The 20,495-nt window shown below is 56.4% G+C and overlaps 9 protein-coding genes and 1 non-coding gene across 10 annotated transcripts; 2 read left to right on the top strand and 8 right to left on the bottom strand.

Moving 5' to 3' along the window:
- Window positions 1-353: 353 nt before the first annotated feature.
- On the top strand, window positions 354-2,162 carry L226DRAFT_326433 (uncharacterized protein). The gene is made up of 4 exons (XM_067673943.1): window positions 354-765; window positions 823-975; window positions 1,027-1,086; window positions 1,138-2,162. The coding sequence occupies exons 1-4, from the start codon at window positions 454-456 to the stop codon at window positions 2,047-2,049; spliced, it is 1,437 nt and encodes a 478-aa protein (XP_067538156.1). The 5' UTR covers window positions 354-453; the 3' UTR covers window positions 2,050-2,162.
- On the bottom strand, window positions 2,163-3,120 carry L226DRAFT_326404 (uncharacterized protein). Its single transcript, XM_067673942.1, has one exon. The coding sequence runs from the start codon at window positions 2,791-2,793 to the stop codon at window positions 2,275-2,277; it is 519 nt and encodes a 172-aa protein (XP_067538155.1). The 5' UTR covers window positions 2,794-3,120; the 3' UTR covers window positions 2,163-2,274.
- L226DRAFT_458186 (uncharacterized protein) lies at window positions 2,784-7,115 on the bottom strand (the record flags this gene model as incomplete). The annotated part of the gene is made up of 12 exons (XM_067675430.1): window positions 2,784-3,111; window positions 3,174-3,417; window positions 3,480-4,070; window positions 4,129-4,398; window positions 4,447-5,277; window positions 5,333-5,590; window positions 5,648-5,975; window positions 6,089-6,212; window positions 6,461-6,583; window positions 6,647-6,751; window positions 6,813-6,955; window positions 7,023-7,115. 12 exons carry the CDS (start codon window positions 7,113-7,115, stop codon window positions 2,784-2,786), a joined length of 3,438 nt encoding a protein of 1,145 aa, XP_067538154.1.
- Window positions 7,116-9,672: 2,557 nt separating this feature from the next.
- Window positions 9,673-10,370, bottom strand: L226DRAFT_326314 (uncharacterized protein). The gene is made up of 4 exons (XM_067673941.1): window positions 10,283-10,370; window positions 10,181-10,229; window positions 10,084-10,130; window positions 9,673-10,028 (listed from the first exon to the last, which is right to left on the bottom strand). Coding segments are annotated over exons 1-4 (348 nt in total). The 5' UTR covers window positions 10,285-10,370; the 3' UTR covers window positions 9,673-9,778.
- L226DRAFT_326313 (uncharacterized protein) lies at window positions 10,371-12,112 on the bottom strand. The gene is made up of 11 exons (XM_067673940.1): window positions 12,040-12,112; window positions 11,832-11,980; window positions 11,752-11,774; window positions 11,544-11,696; window positions 11,358-11,491; window positions 11,276-11,296; window positions 11,067-11,158; window positions 10,916-11,004; window positions 10,770-10,864; window positions 10,607-10,698; window positions 10,371-10,493 (listed from the first exon to the last, which is right to left on the bottom strand). The coding sequence occupies exons 2-11, from the start codon at window positions 11,858-11,860 to the stop codon at window positions 10,457-10,459; spliced, it is 765 nt and encodes a 254-aa protein (XP_067538152.1). The 5' UTR covers window positions 11,861-11,980; window positions 12,040-12,112; the 3' UTR covers window positions 10,371-10,456.
- Window positions 12,113-12,539: 427 nt separating this feature from the next.
- L226DRAFT_458619 (cytochrome P450) lies at window positions 12,540-14,626 on the bottom strand (the record flags this gene model as incomplete). Its single annotated transcript, XM_067675455.1, has 11 exons — window positions 12,540-12,720; window positions 12,777-13,020; window positions 13,082-13,256; window positions 13,318-13,431; window positions 13,505-13,631; window positions 13,682-13,778; window positions 13,835-13,918; window positions 13,968-14,130; window positions 14,183-14,311; window positions 14,375-14,485; window positions 14,543-14,626. The coding sequence occupies 11 exons, from the start codon at window positions 14,624-14,626 to the stop codon at window positions 12,540-12,542; spliced, it is 1,509 nt and encodes a 502-aa protein (XP_067538151.1).
- A 652-nt stretch (window positions 14,627-15,278) lies between these two features.
- On the bottom strand, window positions 15,279-15,364 carry L226DRAFT_t64. The gene has a single exon. It is a non-coding gene; the product is annotated as a tRNA-Lys (tRNA).
- Window positions 15,365-15,592: 228 nt separating this feature from the next.
- On the top strand, window positions 15,593-16,663 carry L226DRAFT_568624 (uncharacterized protein; the record flags this gene model as incomplete). The annotated part of the gene is made up of 7 exons (XM_067684194.1): window positions 15,593-15,730; window positions 15,797-15,826; window positions 15,886-16,035; window positions 16,095-16,145; window positions 16,189-16,302; window positions 16,376-16,573; window positions 16,628-16,663. 7 exons carry the CDS (start codon window positions 15,593-15,595, stop codon window positions 16,661-16,663), a joined length of 717 nt encoding a protein of 238 aa, XP_067538150.1.
- Window positions 16,664-16,813: 150 nt separating this feature from the next.
- L226DRAFT_544141 (alpha/beta-hydrolase) lies at window positions 16,814-18,010 on the bottom strand (the record flags this gene model as incomplete). The annotated part of the gene is made up of 2 exons (XM_067682253.1): window positions 16,814-17,421; window positions 17,782-18,010. 2 exons carry the CDS (start codon window positions 18,008-18,010, stop codon window positions 16,814-16,816), a joined length of 837 nt encoding a protein of 278 aa, XP_067538149.1.
- Window positions 18,011-18,650: 640 nt separating this feature from the next.
- Window positions 18,651-20,014, bottom strand: L226DRAFT_568622 (uncharacterized protein; the record flags this gene model as incomplete). The annotated part of the gene is made up of 8 exons (XM_067684193.1): window positions 18,651-18,727; window positions 18,786-18,881; window positions 18,939-19,011; window positions 19,079-19,173; window positions 19,241-19,477; window positions 19,534-19,604; window positions 19,655-19,707; window positions 19,769-20,014. The coding sequence occupies 8 exons, from the start codon at window positions 20,012-20,014 to the stop codon at window positions 18,651-18,653; spliced, it is 948 nt and encodes a 315-aa protein (XP_067538148.1).
- Between the last annotated feature and the right edge of the window lie 481 nt (window positions 20,015-20,495).

Here is a 20,495-nt window from a genome sequence, read left to right as displayed (position 1 = left end):
CTCGAGGGAGAGCTCCGCAAAGTTTCTGCTGAGCTTGAGCCGACCAAGGAGAAGCTTCGTGTCGCGCAAGCCGAGGTCGAGGCCAAGGACCAGCAGATCAAGCTTCTGGAGAACGAGAGTCGTAGGTGGCAGGAGCGTAACACGCAGCTGCTCACCAAGGTACGTCAATGGTCGATTGGCTTGCAGATGCATTGATGATATCTGACACTCGTCCAGTATGATCGCATCGACCCGGCAGAGATGCAACAACTGAAGGACGAGATCGCTCAGCTTCAGGCTCAGAACGCTGAGTTCAAGGAGGCTGCGGAGAAGCAGAGTCAAGAGACTGCCGCGCAGCTGGCCAGAGTATGTGGACTAGACGCGTCCGGGAGTTTGCTTGTGTTGACCTCTTCCTGATAATAGCTTGCGCAACTCGAAGAGCACAACCACAAGTTGGAGGAGGCCAACAACAAGATGAGGCAGGTCGGCAAAGAGAACAATGCCAGGGCGAAGACTCGCTTCGACCGAGACGCCGGGGAGATTCAGCGACTCAAAGACGCCAATGCTGAGCTTCAAACCCAGATGGAGTCGCTTACGAAGGAGCTTGAGGAGGTTAAGACTCGCTCCCAGGAGGCCGCCGCCAGTGGTGCCGCTGTCGACCCCGGCTTGGCTCACGAGTTGGAAGCATTGCGCACTGAAAAGGCCAGCCTCGAGCAGGCGTTGGCGAAGGAGCAGGCTGCTCATCTCGTCAGCTCCGCCCAAGTCAGCGAACAGGCTGCGACTCTGGTACGTGGAACCTATTTCTTTCGAAGGTCGACGATGTTAAAGCACCCTCAGGACAAGCTCCGTGCAGAGCGCGACACGCTCCTCGAGGAGAAGGCAAAGTGGACGGCCACTGGAGAGGCGCCCACTGAGGGTTCCGCAGATCAGGGCCAATGGCAGGTCGAACGCGCTGAGCTCATCAAGGCCCGCGATGAAGCCGCTGCTCGTGCTCAAGTACGTTCATGATCAACATATTTCGCAGCATAGTGCTCATGGTTCGATCAGGATTTGAGTGCAGAGGTCACGAAGGCACGGGAGGACGCCCAGAGTGCCCGCCTGGCTAGTGTAAGTTGTTCGCTATCTAATCTCTTTCGCTGTTACTCATGTATCGTTCAGGACAAGTTCCAGACTCGCATACAGGAGATCTCCAAAGCGCGCATGGCCGAGAGTTCGCGAGCTGCTGAAGAGCTGAAGAAGCTCCGCGATGAAATGCAAACCGTCGCCTCGGCAGGTTCCTCCGAAGAGACCGCTAAGCATGCGGAAGAATTGCGCGCATTGGAAGAACGTCTGGTGAAGAAGCACGAAGAGGAACTGAAGGCAGCGTTGGAGGCCGCCAAGGCATCTGCCGCCGCTCCTCCTCCAGACACCCAGGCCGCCATCGACGCTGCGCTCGCTACGTATAAGGAGCAACTGAAGGAGGAGCATGCCAAGGCTATCGACGACGCCGTCGAGCGTGGAAGGAAGGAGGCCGCGGCGCGTGCGAAGCTGAAGGACCAGCAGCTTGTCAAGGCGCAGTCAAAGGTGAAGGAGCTCGAGACTCGCATCTTGGCACTAGAAGGTGCCGGTGGAATCACCGCCTCGACTTCCGCTCCTGCCGCCACCCCTGCCCCAGCAGCGCCTGCTGCATCCCCATCAACCTCCGCCCCTCACGCCGCTGGTGCGGGCAAGCCCGGCCCCGCAGCGCACCTCCCGCCAAAACCGAACACTGTTCTTCGAGGTGTTGGGCGCGGTCGCGGTGTCCCCCCTACAAGAGGAATATCAATACGTGGCGCTGCTCCTGGGGCTGCGGGTCGTGGTGCTGTTACTGCTGCTGCTGCCGAGGCCGCTGCAGCGAACGGTGGTCCGGCGTCTGTCAAGCGTACCCGTGAGGGCGACGCTGTTGCTGACGACACGGCGACAAAACGTCAAAAGCAAGGCGAGGCCGCTGCCGCTGGCGCGCATCCACATGCAGGGCCCGTGCGTTTGCGACGCCCCGGACCTGGTGGACCTAGTGGGGCTGCTGCAGCGTCGACGCCTCCGCCCTCGTAGACGGACTTCCTGTACCTGTTCCATATAGTTCTCGTCCATACATACCATTTAACCAGTCATTGTATTTTTATATCTTGCAATCGCCAGCTTTGTCTCACCATGTACACGTACATATTGTCGGACTTCGGGTAGCTACCGAGCTGCTCCTCTAATTGATTGATGGTCGCAGACCGTAAAAAGAGTTCGTATTGAGGGGCAACGTGAACTACATGAGCATAAGCATGATCAAAGCGTGAGGGAGGACGATAAGCAAGTGCCGGTCATGATAGTCCGTAAGGGGGTCGTGCGAGGGGCAGGGGGAGCGTCGATAGATACTGGAATAACGCGAGAGCACTTAGAGATAGCGACGACGGGACGAGACGGGGAAAGAGATGCGAAAAATGATGCAAGAGATGCAACTACGGTGCTGAGGCGGGGAAGTTCGGGAATAGTGAAGTGGGGAAGTGTGGAAGTATGCGACAGAGGAGAGGGTAGAGCGGACAGATGGATGAAATTGAAGATGAGAGGGACGATGGGAGTTCGATGAGACGGGGAAGATGCAGAGTTTATGCAAGTTACAGATGATGAAGCGAAGGCGATAGATATATGGACACGGGAACGAAAGCCAGCTATTGCACAGGAAACAGACGAACCGCATGGTCCAGAAGACACCACAGGGCTAGCGATGTACACACAAAAACAAGTAATGAAAAAAAGGGTCAATCGAATGAGAAACAGTGTCAAGCGAGAACGAATCAGTGCCATGCCGGCTTGGTAGTCCGGGCATTGGGTTTGCCTGTCACGATGGCCTTGAAGGCCTTGCGGACGATGGCAATCGTGTTATGGTTTTGCTCCTGCATCGGAGCGGGCGTGCTCATGAACGCCCCAAACTCGTCCACAGACGACGACCGGCGGAGGTCGTCGCTCGAGACCGGTGGCGGCATCTTGGGCCGGGTGGTGAAGAATTTCTGGCTGCGCTTCGCCATGGACGAGTGCGGCCGGATGTTCTCCACGGGACGGAGGACGTTCTCGGACTGGTAGCCCTTGCCGTTCCTCCTGACGCCAGTCGTGGACATGAGGAACCTGGAGACAGGTGGTCAGCGGACGAGGCTCGGTGGCAGCCAGCACGGGAAGTTGAGACTCACCTGTCGTACACGCCCTCGAGATGCCTCTTCGCAGGGGTGTCGATCGGAACGCCTTCCTTGTTCACAACCGGGCGCTGGGGGTACGGCTCGACATGGAGCGGCGATGCCGTCAAGTCGTCCTTCTGCCTCTGGGGAGTCTCCTGAATAGTCTCCTGGATCTGAACCCTGTGAGCGGGCGAAGACGCGATGAACAGGTTCTTGTCGACCACAGCCGACAGTCTGGGAGTGGGCGTGGGCTGGGCCACTGTATACACACACATGTCAGTAAACCCCGATGGTGCAGCCAAAGGTGGACAAAGGACGTACGACGCTCCAGCTCGAATTCGAGCTTGGTGATGGGAGTGATCGGGCGGAGCAAGTCCCCATGGCTCCTCGACTTCTCCCTCCTCTTCGATGGGGACACATCGATCTCCAAGCTCAGAGCCTTCCTGCCATTCTCCGGCGACCGCGTCACGACCGTCGCGCGGCGCTTCCTCGAGGGTGTCTCCGGGACCGGGAGGATCGCGCTAGGCCCAGCCGATCCGCGCTGCATCTGCACAGGCGACTCGCAGCGTAATCTTGACTGGTCTTCAGAAAACCTGCTCGGCTGCTCCGAGGGGATCGTCGGCAGCGTGTGTTCCGCGAAGTTCATCGTGTTCAGGATCGACGGGCTGGGGAGCGGAGACATCGACGCTGCACTCCTGTCCATCGAGAACGCCGTCGAGTGGCGGTACGAGTCCGGTTCGTAGTCGGTGAGGAAGATCTGGTTGGCGGGCAGGATCTTGCGCGGGACGCGATTGGTGCGCCCGGAGCGGCTGTGCGAGGAGCGGCGGGAGATGGGGGCAATGGGCAGCGCGGGGGGAGCAGGTGCCGAGCTAGTCGAAGCAGCGAAATTCTGGCGAGCTTCGTCTACCACTCCTACAAATGAAGATAGGTCAGTCAATGTTTCGCATGCACGGAGTGACGGCAAACGTACTCTCGACACTCTGGATCCAGATCGTCATGCGGTCCATCCTGTTCTCCTCCTCTTGTTGCGCCACATCCTCCCACGAGGGCCGTTCACTGAGGCTGTGTGAGTCGTCGTCCCCGGAGCCAAGGGTGAGCGCAGGGGTAGACCTTCCGAGGAGCTGAGTCGAAGACTTGTACAAGCGCACGGCGTTGCCGATAGACATCCTCAAGCTCTGCTTGAGCACGCTGATGCCAGACTCGTTGGCCTGCGGCGATGCAGGCGGCTCGGAGGGCTCTGCTCAAAAAATGAGTCACTATATGCGCACGATATGACAGTAGAACGCACCTTCGAAGAGGGGGCTAAGAGGGCTTGCAAGCGCAGCGGTCGGCGGGGTCAATGACGGGCCCACACTGATCTTGGGCAGGACATATTCCCGCTCGCTACCCTCTCGCCTCACGCGCTCTCTCTCCCGTTCTCGTTCTCGTTCCCTCTCGCGCTCAGCCTCGCGCTGGCGCTCCCGCTCAAGCCGTTCGCGGTCGCGCACCCTGATCTCCTCCGCCATCCTCTCGCGCTCTCTCCGCTCACGCTCCTTCTCCTTCGCCCACTCTGCCTCGCTGTCCTGTTCCTGTTCCTGCTCCTGCTCGTGGTCCTCCTCAACCTCACGCATGCGCTCCTCCATGCGCGACATCTCGCGCAGACGCTCGCGCTCTCTCTCCCACTCCTTCATCCGGCTCCTCACCGAGTCCTTGCTCGTGTCCACAGTGGAGATCGAGCTCGCCTTCTCCACCTTCTCCTTTGCCTTCTCTGCCCTCTTTGCCGTCGGCGCGATGTTCTCATCCTGCTGCCGTGTGCTGGTGACGTCGCGCAAGACAAGGCTCCTGCGCTTCTCCTTGTCCTTGCCGTAGTTGTGGTCCCGCGCATGGCCATGGGTGTTCTCCTTCGAGGCGTGGCCCCGGAGCGTGCCTGGCGGGGACGCGAGCGACGAACTGGAGGCGGGCGACCGCGGGCCCAGAGGCTTGCGCGTCGCACGTGCGGCCTTCCCAGCATCGTTCTCCTTCGCTGCCGAACTGAAGGTTGTCGTCTGGGCTGGAGGAGAGTGCTTGATGGGGGACAGTGCGGAGAACACTGAAGGCATCGCATGCTGCCTCTTCGCCTGCGTCACGCCGCGAGTGGGTGCTGTAAGGGGAAAGGCATCAGATCCATGTAGAGTGCAACAAGGAGAGAAACGTACCATCAGCAGCGAAGTGCAGCTTGGGTTGGGACTGCGAGCGCGAGTGTCCATGGCCGGAGCGTGTGGGCGCCGCCTGGGCGTCCTTCCTCGAGGCCGTTGCATTCTCCTTCCCGCCAGCGACAGTCTTGATCCTGTCCCTATCCGACTTGACTTTCTCCTTCTCCTTCTGCACACGCGAAGACCATGGCGAGATGACATCGAGTACCTTCGTGTCGATGAGCGAGGACGAGCGCGAATGCGAAACACTAGCGGATTTCTCTGCAGTCGCCGACCCTGTCAGCCCTGTCTCGCACGAGTAATCAAGGGACAACCCACTGTGAGCATGTGCCGGAGCCTCGGTCTGAGTCCAGTACGGGTCCGCCATCGCGTCGGACGCAGTGCAGCGCAAGTCAGCATTGGGGAGGATCATCCTTCGTAGCAGCTTCTCCACGCCCTTCGACATCTTCCACTGCCCCACCCACTTTCCTCGCAGGGTGCGTTGCCAGTACCGCTCGAGGTCGTCCTTGGTAGAGAACTGTTCGCCTTCGGAATGTTCGAATGGTGTCCGGCCGATGAGGATCTCGAAGAATGTGACGCCTAGCGACCAGACGTCTGACTTGCGGGTGTCGTGGGGGAGACCGCGTGCGCGTTCAGGCGATAAGTACTGAGGGGTTTAGTAACCGGGGAGCGGGGAGGCGCATACAGTCAAACGAGGGAAACGAGGGGAAGATTGCATGATCAATTACAAGAAATGCTGGTGAGGCGAACAAGTCATACCTCCGGCGTACCATACGAGAGGTTGCTATGGAAGGCTTCTGAAGACTGGAGGTCATAGCGCTCCGCGAAGCCAAAATCGACGAGGACGGGGACATTCTCGTTTGAGAGGAGTATGTTGGCGGGTCTGTGGACACGAGCGAGGCAAGCGAGTTAGCTAATGCGTGCAAGGAACGGACAGGCTTCTGCATTCTGAGTCCGGTCCGTTCGGAATCAGTCTGTTCGACTCGGCTCTCGCAGGAAGCCGCTGATAGCGGGCTTCTAGCGCACTACTTCTCCCGTCCACCGCAAGGGTATAGCGTGAGATCACCGCGTTGCGGTATCCCCGGTACTGCGCAGGTTGCAAATTGCCAGCTCAAAAGGAGAAAGACCTACTTGATGTCGTTGTGCACAACGCCACGTTTGTGCAGGAACTCAACGCCCGAGAGCATTGACCGGAACCATTCTTTCGCATGAGACTCGGAGACTTCGACGGTAATGAGGCGCGGATGGTATGCCCTGCAACGAGGAGTGTTCTGTTAGACGATTATCCTGCGCGGGCATCAAGGAACGGATAATTACATCGTGATCAGGGCATATGAGGGGGTGATGATGAAGGAGTAGAATGGGATGATGGAGGGGTGAGGTTCGTGTTTCAGCGAGCGGACAACCTTCATTTCGTTCCATCTGCGCATCGTCAGTGTATACTTGCGTACCAACTTGCCGCAGGATGCAAAGAAACACGTACAGTGACCGTACTCGGGCAGCAGTGGTAGACGTCTTGGACCTATGTACGAGCTTGACTGCGATCTTGCTGTCATGGTGCGAGCTGGTCGACGCCTCGCCCTTGGGCTGGCATAGCCAAACGCTTCCCCAGTTTCCGAAGCCAATCTAGGTGTCATATAGTCAGTACTCCGCGTTTCAGAGGGAACCCACAGCAGAGATCACGAAGACAGACTTCTTCGATAAACTGGAGCCTGTCTGCCAAGACCTGGTCAGAGATGGAGAAGATGTCAGTCGCCTCCTGGGGCGGCTGGGGCGGAGGGATCATGGCGAACGAGCGAGGGACTAGTGGTACAGAGAAGAGGAGGAGAGAGAAGAAACAGGAGGAGAGGTCGGGGACGAGGGGGATGGAGGACAAGAACGCGAGCTCATCAAGGTTCGAGCTCGCTTAGCTGCCAGTCGAACATGGCCGTGAGAAGCGAAGTCGCCTAACACGAGGCCCGCCACAACCGCGTCACGACGCGTCGTGCGACCGCTCACGCCACCGTGTTATCGCCCACAAATGCTTCCGCGTTTTCCAACCATCCCGTTTCGTCCTCTCTTGTCCTCTGTAATCCCGCTGGACGGCACTGGACGCGCATTTGCTGGCAGACAGACCGTCGCCAGTGCTCTCTTGCAAGTTTTAGATGCCGGAGCATGGAAGACGCACCAAACACTGTATAATTGACAGCAAAAGTCGCAGCAGCAGATCCGGTCAGGCGGCTCCGCCACAACGCCTCGATTGGTTCCGCGCTGCCTTCCTCCGCCCAATCCGGGTACGACGTCCGCGAGATGGATTCGAGGCAGCTGAAGTCATCCACAGCGAGGGCCACTATCTACGAGTACAAGACGCGCGATGCGGGGCATAGGTAGGTCGGCCGAGGGCACGAAACGCGTGTGTAGTATCGTCGGACGTCGACGAGGGCGAAGAGACTGAGTGGAAGAAAGCGACGACAAAGCCGTCACCCAGCCCTGGGCTACTTGAGCCCGGAGTTCCACCACTTCACAGCGCGACAGACTTCGAAGAAACCTCGCGCATGAACTTGACTTATCTCGAAACGGCATGACGACATCACAGGACGTCACCAATAAGATGCGTCTCAAGACGAGGCTTCGACGACATTCCCGGCCGCGAACTATCTATTCACTCCCCAAACTTGGTCGTCGGCGAACCAAATGCAGGACGTCGGAACAACACCGAGCAATGGCGCAGAAGTCCATGATGTATTTGTTGCTACGGCTTCGCTTCGAATTCTGCCATCGCGACGTCTACCTTACAAAGACATACGAGTTCACATTACACGGAGACTCAACAGACAGCACTACATCAACATCGTCGGCAAGCCAAATTATCGTCCCCTCTACCACTGCAGTCCCAGCCGCCTGAGCTTCGCCAGCAGGAGCGCGATCTTGGCGACGTCGGTCTCCTGTTCCAGATCATCGAGGAGTGGGAACATCTCTTGTGTCTTCAGTGAGATCTCTTGCTCGGTAGCCAGAGTCGCCTTCAGGACCTTCGTGGTTGCGGAGGTCTTCCAGACAGGGGTAATAATGGGCGCGGAAGCGACAGTGGCCTGTAGGATAGCTGTCAGCGTTACGCGCATGGAGGCACAGGACCACCATAGTCGTACAGAGTCGAATTTCCGAGGTGTGTCCTTCGCGTGAGAAGTCGCCAATGGGGCTTGATGAGGAGTGCTTGCTTGTAAGTACTGCTGCCAGCCGGAAGGTGGCGATATCTTAGAGACAGGCAGGACAGCAGGCGACGTCGGACCGCGAGGGAGATACGGGTTGTGAGCAGGCGGGCCAGCAGGCTTCGGGGCGATGTGAGCATAAACAGGAGCAGCAGGCCAGCGTGCAGAGAGCGTAGCAGACATCGGGTTAGCAGCAGGAGAGTCTTGGGGGCTTTGGTGACGAGATGATTGGGGAGCATATGCACATTCTGGAGCAGCAGTCGGAAGAGGAGGAGCACTCGCTCCGGAAGCTTGCACTTTCGGAGTGTTGGAGAGCCGAGCCCGAGGGTCCTCGTATGGCACGCACCGCAAGATACGCGACGTTGGTTTCGAAGCAGCGTCGCGATAGGGAGCGGGCGATGACGGCTTGACTATATGCGCAGGAGGAGGAGAGCTAGGCGGAGATGACGAGGGAGGCAAGGAGCTTGCAACCGAGTACCGAGTTGGCGAGGAGGGTATATGTGTCGACGATGAGTCTTCCTCTTCTTCCTTTTCCTTCGCCGGTAGATTTTCGTCGTCCTTCGCCAGCAGCAAGCGCCGACCCGCCCGAGGAGGATCAGAAGAGCCGTTAGAGGTAACTTGAGCATCAACCAGCTCGCGCTTGACAGTAAGGTCGACACAGTCGCCAGCGGGCTTCGGAGATTTGGGAGGCGCTGTCCGCCGTCGCTCGGCCCTCCGCTGTCGCATAAACCAGCGATTGATCCAGTCCATTTCTCTGCGTCCATTATAATGAGGGGCATATGTCTCTATATATGCGAGTTCAAACGTGGTTCGATAACTTACAAATTCGTCTGGAAGCTGAGCAGCGCGAGTTCGGCCTTGGACGGGGACGGAGAAGCCTTGAAGGAGAGCAGGAGTATGTCGCGCTGAGCTTCGGTCGCTCGCACCGCCTTAGCGTTCTTGTCTGTGGGTACAGCGTACATAGAGACATATATAGCTGCGATAACTTGCGGTCCGGAATGAAGTACGCAAGCAGGAAGATAATACTGGCAGCGTGCAGGTGGTGGACGGGAGGTAGGGTACTGGCGCCAAATTCGCGCGACGCGGTCACGCGTGAACTTTCTCTGGGTCGACGCGTCGCGATCGGCCCTGACTTCATGCTCTGCTCGCCCAGGAATTGCGGCATGTACGCAACGGTCGGATTGTACGTTGTCTACGAGCGACGACAAGATCCCACCGACATCATGAACGGCGTCGATACCTTTGTGCAGACTTTGTGACTACTTCAAACATCTCCTTGAAAAGACAGAGACCTCGGCGACCGGCACTCCCACTTCGCACCTCCTTCTCCACCTTCTCCTCCGATGGCTATATCGGTTGCGGATACTGCCTCCGTGGGGTCTACGGCGCGGACGAAACTGGGTACTCCATCGGATGCAGTGTAATGGAGGGGATGTTCTGGGTCGAGTTTCATGTCTCTTTGACTGGCTTCCTTCAGGTCGAGCAGGAATCGGTAGGTCAGGATGGTTGTGATGCTGGATGGGACGTAAGCGTGGGTTTCAGAGGCGTGTCTGGTAGGTGTGGACGTACGGATCGGTGAACAAGGTGATATTGCTGGTAGGACCGCTCTCGTAGATCTGGCGAATAGTCAGCCCACGTCGCAATTGAGCTGGCAAGAATCGCATACCGAAGACAAAGTGAAGCTGAGGTGCAAAATATTCAAGATGGTGAGGACCCTAGCACGGGAAAATTCAGTCGTTATGTAGGCAGGCAGTAAGCGGTGACTTACATGAAGTATATTATCCCTGCTCGACTCTGTCAGTACTTCTTCACGGGCGTATAGTCCACGTACGCACCGTTATGGAGCACTATCGTCAATATGGATGTCTCTCGGCCCCATGGAATGTGTCGTTGCATTGAGGACATACCGACTGTACGCCAGGTAGCGACAACCAGCATGATATCAGCTAGGATCAAGCTCCCGCGGGATGCGATCGTGACTACTGGGAAGTGAATACGCAAAGCACCCAATATGCCATCTTGGCACGTACATCTGCGTCAAATGTCAGCTTGTCTCCTTGACATGCTACCTGGGGCTTAGAGAATGACGTACATCATGACTTCTTCCTGTGTCATGCGTAAGGACGAGACACATCCCTTGATGATTGGACTAGGTATGCCAGAAAAGTCATACGCATATGAGACCTGCCACCGGGGACGCGTCAGCTGTGATAGCACTCGCCGTGTCAGGTTGGGGTGCATGGCGATTGACATACAAAGTTCAAAACCAGGGGTACTAGGGAGAGTGTGAAGATAATTGAGGTGAAGACGCGGTGCTTAGTTAACGCATATACGCGCGTTGTCGAGAATGCTTGCATGGTTGGTTCATTCCCTGTAAGCTGACGGTGCAGACAACACTCACCTGCGATGGGAAGCACATGGAGCCAAACCAGTGAATTTGCCACTTTGACAAGCGCATCGCAGCTGCCAGAGGAGAGTATGCTGGAGGCGCTGCTCAACCAAAGTCAACACCATAGCAGCCGCGGGGGGGTAAGGGAACCTGACGAACGTACTTGATGACGCCCAAAATCCCGTACAACAAGGGCATATACCTGGTCGCGAAGAATATGGCAGTTGCGGGAGTCGGTTCGAGACTCCAAAAGAGCTTGATTTCGCGGTCAAGTGTGATCAGGAAGTCATAGAAGACGATGACTAGCAGGAAGATAGTGTCAGTGAAGTACCAGTGAATGCGGGGATTATGCCCCCACCTGTAGCCGAGTACCCAGTAAGGTGGTCGGTCTGACTAGGAATGTTCGATCATCTCTCAACACCAGCACACGTAGAAGACGCAGACCCGGACTCACAAATTCGAGAATAGACTGATGATGGCGGCTTGGTCGGTTGGTGAAGCCATGTTGAACAGATGTAGAGACACGGATGGCTTGATGGGATCGAGTGGGGATGTCGAGGAGACTCCGACGGACGTGCAGCTTATACGCTGAACCGACAGGGTTTGCGCTTCCACTCGCCCAATCGAACTGACTGCTCACCTGGACGGCCAGAATCGTGTTCATCTGCAGTCCTCGTGCAAGCAGACTTCGCCCCGAGAGCGTCTACACTTGTACGCTGATATGCTGCGAGTCCTACATGTGCTTCTGGCATCCAGCGACGGGCATCCAGGGTTTGGCTGTTCACAACTGAATCTTATTCGGTTCAGCATGCGGGATTACCCCAGTCCCCATGGCAAGAACGGCGCACTCGGGGGAGTTGGAAGTAGGGCACTGATGTATGGTGTGAACTGAGACGGTAATGACTGTATAAGAAATGACGGAGCGTACCGATACACCACGATGGAAATCTTACCCATCAGATGACATCCACATAAGCATCTCACCTCCTTCTATGACAGAAGCTTCTTGCAGAGCATAAAGGGGCCGGCAACCTAAGTACGGACGTGAGGCATTGCAAGGGTTCGCACTATCCGTTCCTAGCGTAGAAAGGTTAAGCGCGACAGTAACCGTCAGTGGGATCAACATATATACCCACAGGTTCGCGATGCGCGCAGCATGATAACTCTATCGACCTCGTTGGTAGTGTCCGGCCACCGCATTTCCGGTGACCGCAAGATATAGATACTGGCCGCGGCGTTCCATGCAAGCGCAACCGACGCGAGTACATCAGACATGGTTGCCGCATGACGGACAGAGTGCGTAGGCGACTTCTGTACCTCAGTACCTCACTTTGACAGTAAGCTGTCCAAGTCAACAATCCAACCCTAAAGCTGAGTATGATGACGAACGTACTTGTGTACCACATGGCCGTAAGAGTCACAGTCTCAGCCGCCGAAGTTGTTGATAGACGCGATTGTGTCCGAGCAGATCGAAAGCGCATTCAAGGTGAAGAGGTGAGACGTCTGACCGACAATCGACCTTACCGGATTGCGGCTGTTAGAACATCGTAAACGGGTAACGTAGTTACGATATCTTCATCTCAGTAGGACACATAGTTGAAGAAGTACTCAACGAATACCACTGCTCACTCACAACTCATCCGACATGCCCTGGTCTCCGTCGAAACAAGATATCCGCTATGGGAGGAGGAATGACGTTGTTCGCGAAATAGAGGTTCTGCGGCCGGGGACCGTTGGTAGGAAGTTTGACGTCGTAGTTGACGATGATGTACGCCAGCATCGCCTTCAGCTCATTCGATGCGAAGAATCTCCCGGGGCTGCGTGATTTGTCAACGCGTCTCGTCTTGAGAGCAGATTACACCGAGGAGCTCACCATGCATGCTTACCATGCCCGAAGGAAATATTCTCTACGGAGGTGTGGACGTACTGATGCTTCATCCCTTCGCCGTCGGCTGAGCGCATGCGCGCATAGCGGAAAGGATCGAACTCGAGCGCGTTCTCGTATATCCCCTCGTCATGGTGCGTCGGATACGACGCAGCGGTGATCAGCGTGCCTTTCGGGACAACTGTGCCGTCCGGTAGCAATATATCCTTCATCGCCTTGCGTGTCATGGCCGCTGTCCAAGCACATGGTCAATTTGCGAGGTGATCGGCCGCTGGCTCCGGACTTGCACTTACTGAGACTGACGCCGTTGACGCGTTGGGACTCCTTGAGGAAGCTATCGATCTTCCACATCTTGTCCATGGCAGCCTTCGTCCAACCGTCCGTCGCAATAGCAGCCTCGACCTCATCTCGCAGGGGCTGCATGTATTCTGGAGTCGCAGCGAGATGGAGAAGCGCGTGTGAGATTCCCTTGGGAACGACACGTCAGTTAGCTAGCCGGAGGGGTTGGCCCTGAAGACCCATCACGTACGTTGGACGAGGTATGGATCGCTGCAACGTTGACAGACATTAGTCGTTCAGTGATCTGATAATCGGGACTGCGACGCGGTATCGCTTTCTCCAGAATTCCCTCTAGCATGTCCCTCTACATGACGACAAAAAGCTCGTTAGTGACGCAGAGTCCGGAGTTAACGCAATTGATTGGTTGGTGAACGCACGGGCTTCCCCGGATAGTCGTCGCCATACAGTTCCATCTTTGCCTTTCGTTCATTGATCAGAGGTTGAAGGTGAGCCATAGATTGGCGAATGGTCCTCCTTGCAGCACTGAAGCATCGAGATACATAGCTAGTGAAGGTATGAACTAATTAGTCTCCACGGCATAGTCACATGCTTACAATTTCAGAGGTCCAGGTGCCAGGCCGAGCACGTAGACATCTTTGAAGATGTCTATGGCAAACTTGATGGTCAGTTCTAGGTAGTCGTCATTGTGACCTGTGGCACAACTTTGTCAACGGGGATCGGTACTAGCAGGAGGGGTAGTAGTATACATAGAGGAAGTCCGACGAATACTCGATTGCTAGCACGGGCCACTATCTTCTGCGATGCCTGCATGATATTGACCCGAGTCCATTCTGTCGACGCATTAGCGGAGGTCTACGGAAGCGAGCTCAGGGAACGTACCATCGTCCTTCGCGGGGATATATTGCGGTATGGCTGAGTTTAACTCGTCGAAAACGTCCGGGAGGGCTGCGGCAGGTGTTCGCACGAGTTGATCCTTAATGACGTCGAGATGGTAAGGATCGTCCACAAGCTCGCGATCCCAAGTGAATCGAGTTTGCAGGACCTTCCAATGCTAGTGAGACTCGGTGCGTGAAAGTTGAAAGTAATTCGCTCACCTCCTCTACAGACTCAGTGAAGGATGCCTCGTCGTCGGGGCGTTTCCGTAGGTCGTCTACCATTTTCGGCCCGGAGACGACAACCAACCATTGGTCGAACAGAGCCACTTTGAACGCGGCGCCGTAGTACTGTGCAGTCAGTCAGAGATGATGTGACAGATGGACCACGGTGATAAGTCAATTCTTCCGTACCTGCCTGTAGCCTGTACTCAGCACCGCCCTGGCATTGAGGAGGAAGTTCGTTGCACCCCAGTATGACAATATGGGGATGGAAGGACCACCGACAGTGGGAATGTTGCGGAGCTGCCGAGAATTGAAGTCAACGACAATGTAATCCACACTAATAATGGGAGAGCATACCGGGTCAGACCACCATCGCACGACGCAAGCAACAACAGCGGAGGCGAGCAAAGCGTACAGAATGCCTTCTTTTTGGTCGTCCATTCTCTGCTAGCACTCTCCAGATGTCCAAAGCCGTCGGTGGCGTCCCACTTCCGGGCTCGACGTGGGCATAAATACCCGCTCGGTGGCCTAGAAGCATGTTCCCATGACAAATGCCTCCGTGCACATACATTCAATTGCCACGAGATGATCTGGTCATCAAAGGGCCAGTCAGGTCATTTCCCTGTGTGAGGCGGAGACAGTGCTGCTCCCGAAGGGACAATATTATGGCGATAACCTCGAAGGGTCGAGATTCCAGGAGTCTCGTTGGATAGCCCAAACTCTATGGACTGCGATTAGCCAAGGACGAGGGGATGGTGTACTCGTACAGCAACTCTGGCACTCAGCAATAGCGGGTACGTACCAGCGAGATCGTCCAAGGAAGAGCTCCATTGACTCGGCGATAAATTGCTGATGGTATGAGTTGTGTGGTAAAGCGGAGCGTTGGCACGTAGTGTAGGCTAAGCCGCTAACTTGTATCCTGAGCGAACTTGCGCCTCACTAGAGACGCGCCGGGCCGGTTTCGATCATGTGTGATCAGATGCGCTGCGGCGCGTGTTGTGGTACATCACGCTCGCCTGTACAACCATGAATTCGAGCCCATAGAGTTCTCTCTGAATCTCTAGCAAGAACCACTGAACAAAAAAATGCTGAAAGCCCACCGCGGGGGTCGAACCCGCAGCCTTGAGATGTTACGTAAGCGTAAAAGTCTCACGCTCTATCCGATTGAGCTAGGCGGGCCATGTAAATTATCTATTACAAATATTGATGAGTAGCAACAGCATGCCATCACGCCTTGTATAATGAAATGTCACGTGAAGCGGGGGAACAACGTCATCGACCGAAGCGCGTCCGACGGAGAACGCTCAGCGCGAGCGGTTCTGTCTTGCCTCCCACCCGCTTTCCTCCCGTCCAAGTACCTGCATCTCCCGCTGGACTTTTCACCGTCTCCTTCACTGTTTGACGATGATGGCCTCTCGACTTGCTCGTCGCGCATTCGCGAATTCTGTGCGCCCCGCTGCACGCGTCTCCGCCCCTGTCGGTCGTCGGTTTGCCAGCACAACCGCAGGCCATGTCGCGAAGGAGAGCAGTGACATGCCTTGGATTGTACGTGGAGCTGTACAACGATATGCGACGTGTCTGATGATCCAACCATGCGCACTATGCATGTAGATTGGCTCTGCGCTCGTTTTCGGCCCCGTGGTGCGTACCGTCAGTGGACGTGAGAGCGAAGGCAAGCTCACGATGCAATACTCCTACAGATCGCGTATCTCCTTACACCAACCGCTAAAAGCAAGGCATCGCATGCTGCTGAGCACAAGCACGCGAAGGCAGGCATCAGTGCTGTGCCGAATGAAGTCGATGCACCTGCACCCAAGTCCGACGTTGATGCGTCCGCAACACAGGCGATTGTATGCGTGCTCGTCAGTGCAGAACTCGACATGTACTCACGCATCCACTCCTACCGCAGGTGTCCGACTCGCCGAAGGACGCGCAGGCTGCTGAGGAGGCGAGTTTCAGCGTGACCTACGGTTTCGCTCTATGAGGCTGATTGTTTTCCCCAGGATTCAGCTGTTTCCTCTGAGGATGGAAAGGTACACGGTTCTCCCGAGTTGACCGACTCTGAGGGCACTACCGTGTCCGCTGAGGAGGTCGACGCCTCCATGAAGCAGGCATTTGTGCGTGTTCCTTCCGGTCTATACCCGATCATGCGTCATATTGACTTGCATCATTACCTCTGTTCGTGGACAGGACGCCAACCTGCCCGTTGACGCTCAGCGCGCGGAGGAGGGTGAGGACAAGTACGCAAGTGGCGCTCCGGGTCAGACGGAGGAGGCCGAGACCGACCACGAGCAAAAGGAAAAGCCAGGCCGTGCTCATACTGGTACCCTCCAGACTGACGACCACAGTGGCCCGACTAACTTGGGTGACGCTCGCCAGGCCAGCACGGTGCGTGTGCCTTGTTACATTTTAGAGGTGCACTGACGAGCTGTGAATATGTAGTCCAAGCAGGCCCCCAAGCAGGCATCCCAGGACTAACTCATCTAGCATCGGACATCGCATATGGACATCGTATCGCATGTATCTAACTGTTTGTGATCAACATGGTTGGACAGTGCTCAAATGGGGTGGTCGTGACAAAGTCGTGGGGGTATAGAATGTGGATAACATGCACAGGCGCAGTCACAGTCAGGCAGCGGGAGTATCCGCAGGGGCGGGCTCCGTAGCAGCTGCCGGCGCCGCATCGCTCGTCAAGTACTTTTCGAACCATCCGATGACCTGCTGGACCGCATTGTCGCGCCCCTGCTTCTGCTTCTCGTCCGCTAGGTTCGCGCGCGTCGTCCAACCATGGTGCACGCCCTCATACACCACCACCTCAACGTCCTTCAAGCCCCTCTCCTTCAGGATCTTCTCAGTCTCCTTCGCCTTATCCGCATTGTACATCGAATCGGTCTCCGCGACAGCGAGACTGAATGGGCCCTTGATTCCATCGAGCTCCGCAGGGAATTTGACCAGCGACGGGTGGCACGCGACCGTCGCGTCGAACTGGAAGTTCTGAGAGACCGCGAAGCGACCGCCCCAGCAGAAGCCCACGAAACCGATCTTGGCATCCGGGTGCGCGGTGCGCAACGCGGAGACGATGGTGGTGAGCGTGGAGACCTGGCGCCCGATGTTGCGGATGATGAAGGGGACAATGAGGAACAGGGCGGCAGGCGTGAGGATAAAGCGTTTGAAGAAAGTGGGCGAGGGGTCGTTCGGGTCGTGCGCGGTGAGCGTCCACATCGGCAGCTGCCAGCCTGTGTGGTTGAGCGAGGTTAGCCAACTATGTCCCTGTCCTCCAATATGTCAAAGACAAGGGAGGCGAAACATTCTCCAATTATAGGCATGGGATGGACGCAAAAAGCCTCCTCAATTGCTTGTTTTATTTTCTCATCTTATTTCCCACAGCTCGGCAAAGGTGGGGCCGTGACAGGGCAGTCGATCCGAAACTCGACTCTACGCTACTCTACGCTGCATTTCGCGTAGAGTCGAGTTTCGGATCGACTGCCCTGTCACGGCCCCACCTTTGCCGAGCTGTGGGAAATAAAATGAGAAAATAAAACATGCAATTGAGGAGGCTTAAAGATAGGACATTAGACAGAGAAACGCATGCGCACCGCCGAAGAAGTCGGGCACGATCACCCTGAAGCCCTTCGCGGCATACTCGTCCGCGAGCAGCCGTGTGTTCACAAACTTCCACCCAAAGACGTCCGCGCCGATGACGATGATGCGCTTCGACGCGTCGTCGCCTGTCGCGTACGCGTCGATGTTCGCGACCTTGATCTCGGTGCCCTTGGGCGTGCCGTCGGTATGTACGAAGCCGGTGACGCAGTCGGGGCAGGACATGGTTCACGAGACGGTCAAGCTGCGAGGCTCGAGAGGGTGGAGGCGCGAGCGGGGATTGGGAGATGCGCCGTGCACGCCTGTGGTGCTGGGTATAAACGTGCAGCGGCTCACGACCGGATGATACGAGCACGATGATATCGGACTTGGCGGTGGGATATTGCATCTCACGCCTGCGAGACCACGTCGGGCAATAGATTCACCAGGCCATGCCGGATGTGTTCGCGCACCTCAGCACTGCTCAGAGTCCGCGACACTGCGAGCTTTCACCATCATGCGCGTTGTACTGACGGAGTCGCGATGACTGTGATGGTGTTAGCTACGCCGAGCTACACCGAGTGTCGGAGAGCGTGTGGGTCAAGGGATGGCTGCCAGTACTGGCATACTCCAGCATAGTCTACCCAAAGGTCATCGACGCCGAGACTTGCAAGTTGCGACTGGTGAGCAAGAGAGACAGGCGTTTGAGCAGGCCATGAAAGTCCTGAGGTGTCATGGTGATGGTTATAAGTAGATGGAACGCGCGCGCAGCGTGGTACGTGCGCCTAGCACAAGGTCCGGTATAATATTGTACATTGCAGTGTCCAAAATAGCGACTACATATGCGCGGCAGCAACCTAGCATCGTACCTAGTCTGCCTTGGGCTTCAAGCCAGACTCGTCCAGGTGCCTGGAGCGAGGCCCGCCTTCACGGCGGCGACGTAGTGCTGTCTCTTCTCGAGGTCTGAAGTCATCGCGTGAGTACATCCGCCAACCCGAGGTACACAGACTAGCATGCATACCATGCGCCCACATAGCCGCGCCGACGCGGTTCGAGATGGAGAACAGAAGACCTATGATTGGGATACGCTCTACAAGCGCCGCGGCGAAGCCGAACGCTAGAAGAATAGGAGGTTCAGCGACAATGAACGGAAAGAAGTCGACTGTGGACCTACCTCGGTAGTCCCACTTGCGCTCTTCAATAAAGGTAGCAATCTGATCGGGAGTCATGTGCTTCGCCTTGTAGTACTGCAGCACAATGTGTGAAGTTTCAGTGAGTGCATTTGGACGAAACGAGATGGAAACTGAAGCTCACAGGCTCGTGCAGGTACCGCGCATTGCCCAGTGCTTTGAACCACGCGACAATGCACATACCAGCAAAGGGTATGAAGTTCAGGGGAATGGTGATTACTGCGACGCCGTCATCAGCCAAGCTGTTCACTTCCTTCCTTGAACACACATCCAGCTGTATTCTCACCTCTTGCAACGATCCGCCCAATAGGGCCGCTCATGAAGACGCTCCAGCCCCACTTCACATGCTTCACCTTGGGAGGATTGTCCCACTCCTCGACGTACGGGCGCCACCAGTCTGCACCCTTGCCGCGGGACTCGATGGTCTGGTCGTATGCACGCGAGCGTGCGATGCCGATGTTGCGCGAGAGGAAGAAATAAATCATCGCGGAGACCTGGCTGGACAAGAAGAAGAGAGTGGCATCTACTCCTATCGTCAGCAGAGGGCTCAAACCCGTTGACTGAGCTTCCGGCACGCACAGGTAGGAAGGTCGAATGGCATCTGTATCCCGAAGAGACCCTCCCGGGAGAGGCCCGTCACGCGAGGAGACCTAACACTCTATCAGTATGACAAGAATGCACAACAATGCTGCGACTTCACTTGATAAGGAAGTATTCAACGAATGTCTTTTGGACCTTGTACGTTCCAGCTGCCTGCATATAGTGTCAGTATCCCAGATATTGGTCGAGTGCACCGACCGACATGGCTACTCACCCAAATGAGTCCCACGGTAGCCCCGCGCACGAAACCATGCTTGCACTTCTGCCATGCAGGCACCCGCAAGTTCTTGTCCGTAATGAGCCTGTAGAACCCAACCACGACATACGACGGCGGGAACTGCAGCCTGCCCGTCGCGCGTCGCAGGTTCTTGGGCACGTCTTCGGTATACGGGCTCGGTACGTCCCCTCCAACGTACCCTCCCGGAACGATGGTCTTCTCATCGATCTCTGGTGTAGCCATGGTAAACGAAGGGTTAGGCCTTGAGGTTAAGCGCGTCGAAGTCTTGCTAAGTGGCAGTCGATTGTGAACGTTGTTGGACGCGAGCCACGCAGCCGTGGCGTCATACAAGCTCGTGGTGGCGGAGCGCCCATGGGTGTGGCGGTGCTCGCCGCAAGTACGCCGCGCGGCGGCGACCACCTGTGTCTTCTTGTTTCTTGATTCTGCTCCTCTACCACGCGACTTCCACGAACAAACCACGGTCCACATCACTTTCTCTCGACTGCATCAGATTTCGCGGCGTGGTGGTTCAAGGTGAGAGCTCCGTCACCCGGACTGGTTAGCTTGCCCATAGCCTGCAAGACTCCTTTGATCCACGTTCGAATCGAGTGCACGAGAACGCGGGAGTTAGGACTCACAGAAGCAGCTGCGTTGCCTGGAGCGACATCCGAAACTCACTAGGTTTCTCTTTGGTCGCTGGCGAGGATTCGAATGTCGGGCCGAC

This window comes from Lentinus tigrinus, assembly GCF_003813185.1.
Source record: "Lentinus tigrinus ALCF2SS1-7 unplaced genomic scaffold L226scaffold_6, whole genome shotgun sequence".
Taxonomy (NCBI): domain Eukaryota; kingdom Fungi; phylum Basidiomycota; class Agaricomycetes; order Polyporales; family Polyporaceae; genus Lentinus; species Lentinus tigrinus.
This window is presented reverse-complemented; position numbering and strand designations above follow the sequence as displayed.

Excerpts from the sequence above, each read along its gene's own strand:
- L226DRAFT_326404 (XM_067673942.1), bottom strand. The coding sequence starts at position 2,793 with ATGGCACTGATTCGTTCTCGCTTGACACTGTTTCTCATTCGATTGACC.
- L226DRAFT_326433 (XM_067673943.1), top strand. The coding sequence starts at position 454 with ATGAGGCAGGTCGGCAAAGAGAACAATGCCAGGGCGAAGACTCGCTTC. Across the intron at positions 766-822 it reads GCGAACAGGCTGCGACTCTG|CTCCGTGCAGAGCGCGACAC; the intron begins GTACGTGGAACC and ends CCTCAGGACAAG. Across the intron at positions 976-1,026 it reads AAGCCGCTGCTCGTGCTCAA|GATTTGAGTGCAGAGGTCAC; the intron begins GTACGTTCATGA and ends TGGTTCGATCAG.
- L226DRAFT_326313 (XM_067673940.1), bottom strand. The coding sequence starts at position 11,860 with ATGGGTAAGATTTCCATCGTGGTGTATCG. Across the intron at positions 11,492-11,543 it reads ACACGATTCTGGCCGTCCAG|CGTATAAGCTGCACGTCCGT; the intron begins GTGAGCAGTCAG and ends CTGTCGGTTCAG. Across the intron at positions 10,699-10,769 it reads TACCCCTGGTTTTGAACTTT|GTCTCATATGCGTATGACTT; the intron begins GTATGTCAATCG and ends CCCCGGTGGCAG.
- L226DRAFT_326314 (XM_067673941.1), bottom strand. Across the intron at positions 10,131-10,180 it reads TCAGCTTCACTTTGTCTTCG|ATCTACGAGAGCGGTCCTAC; the intron begins GTATGCGATTCT and ends ACTATTCGCCAG. Across the intron at positions 10,029-10,083 it reads ATCACCTTGTTCACCGATCC|CATCACAACCATCCTGACCT; the intron begins GTACGTCCACAC and ends CGTCCCATCCAG.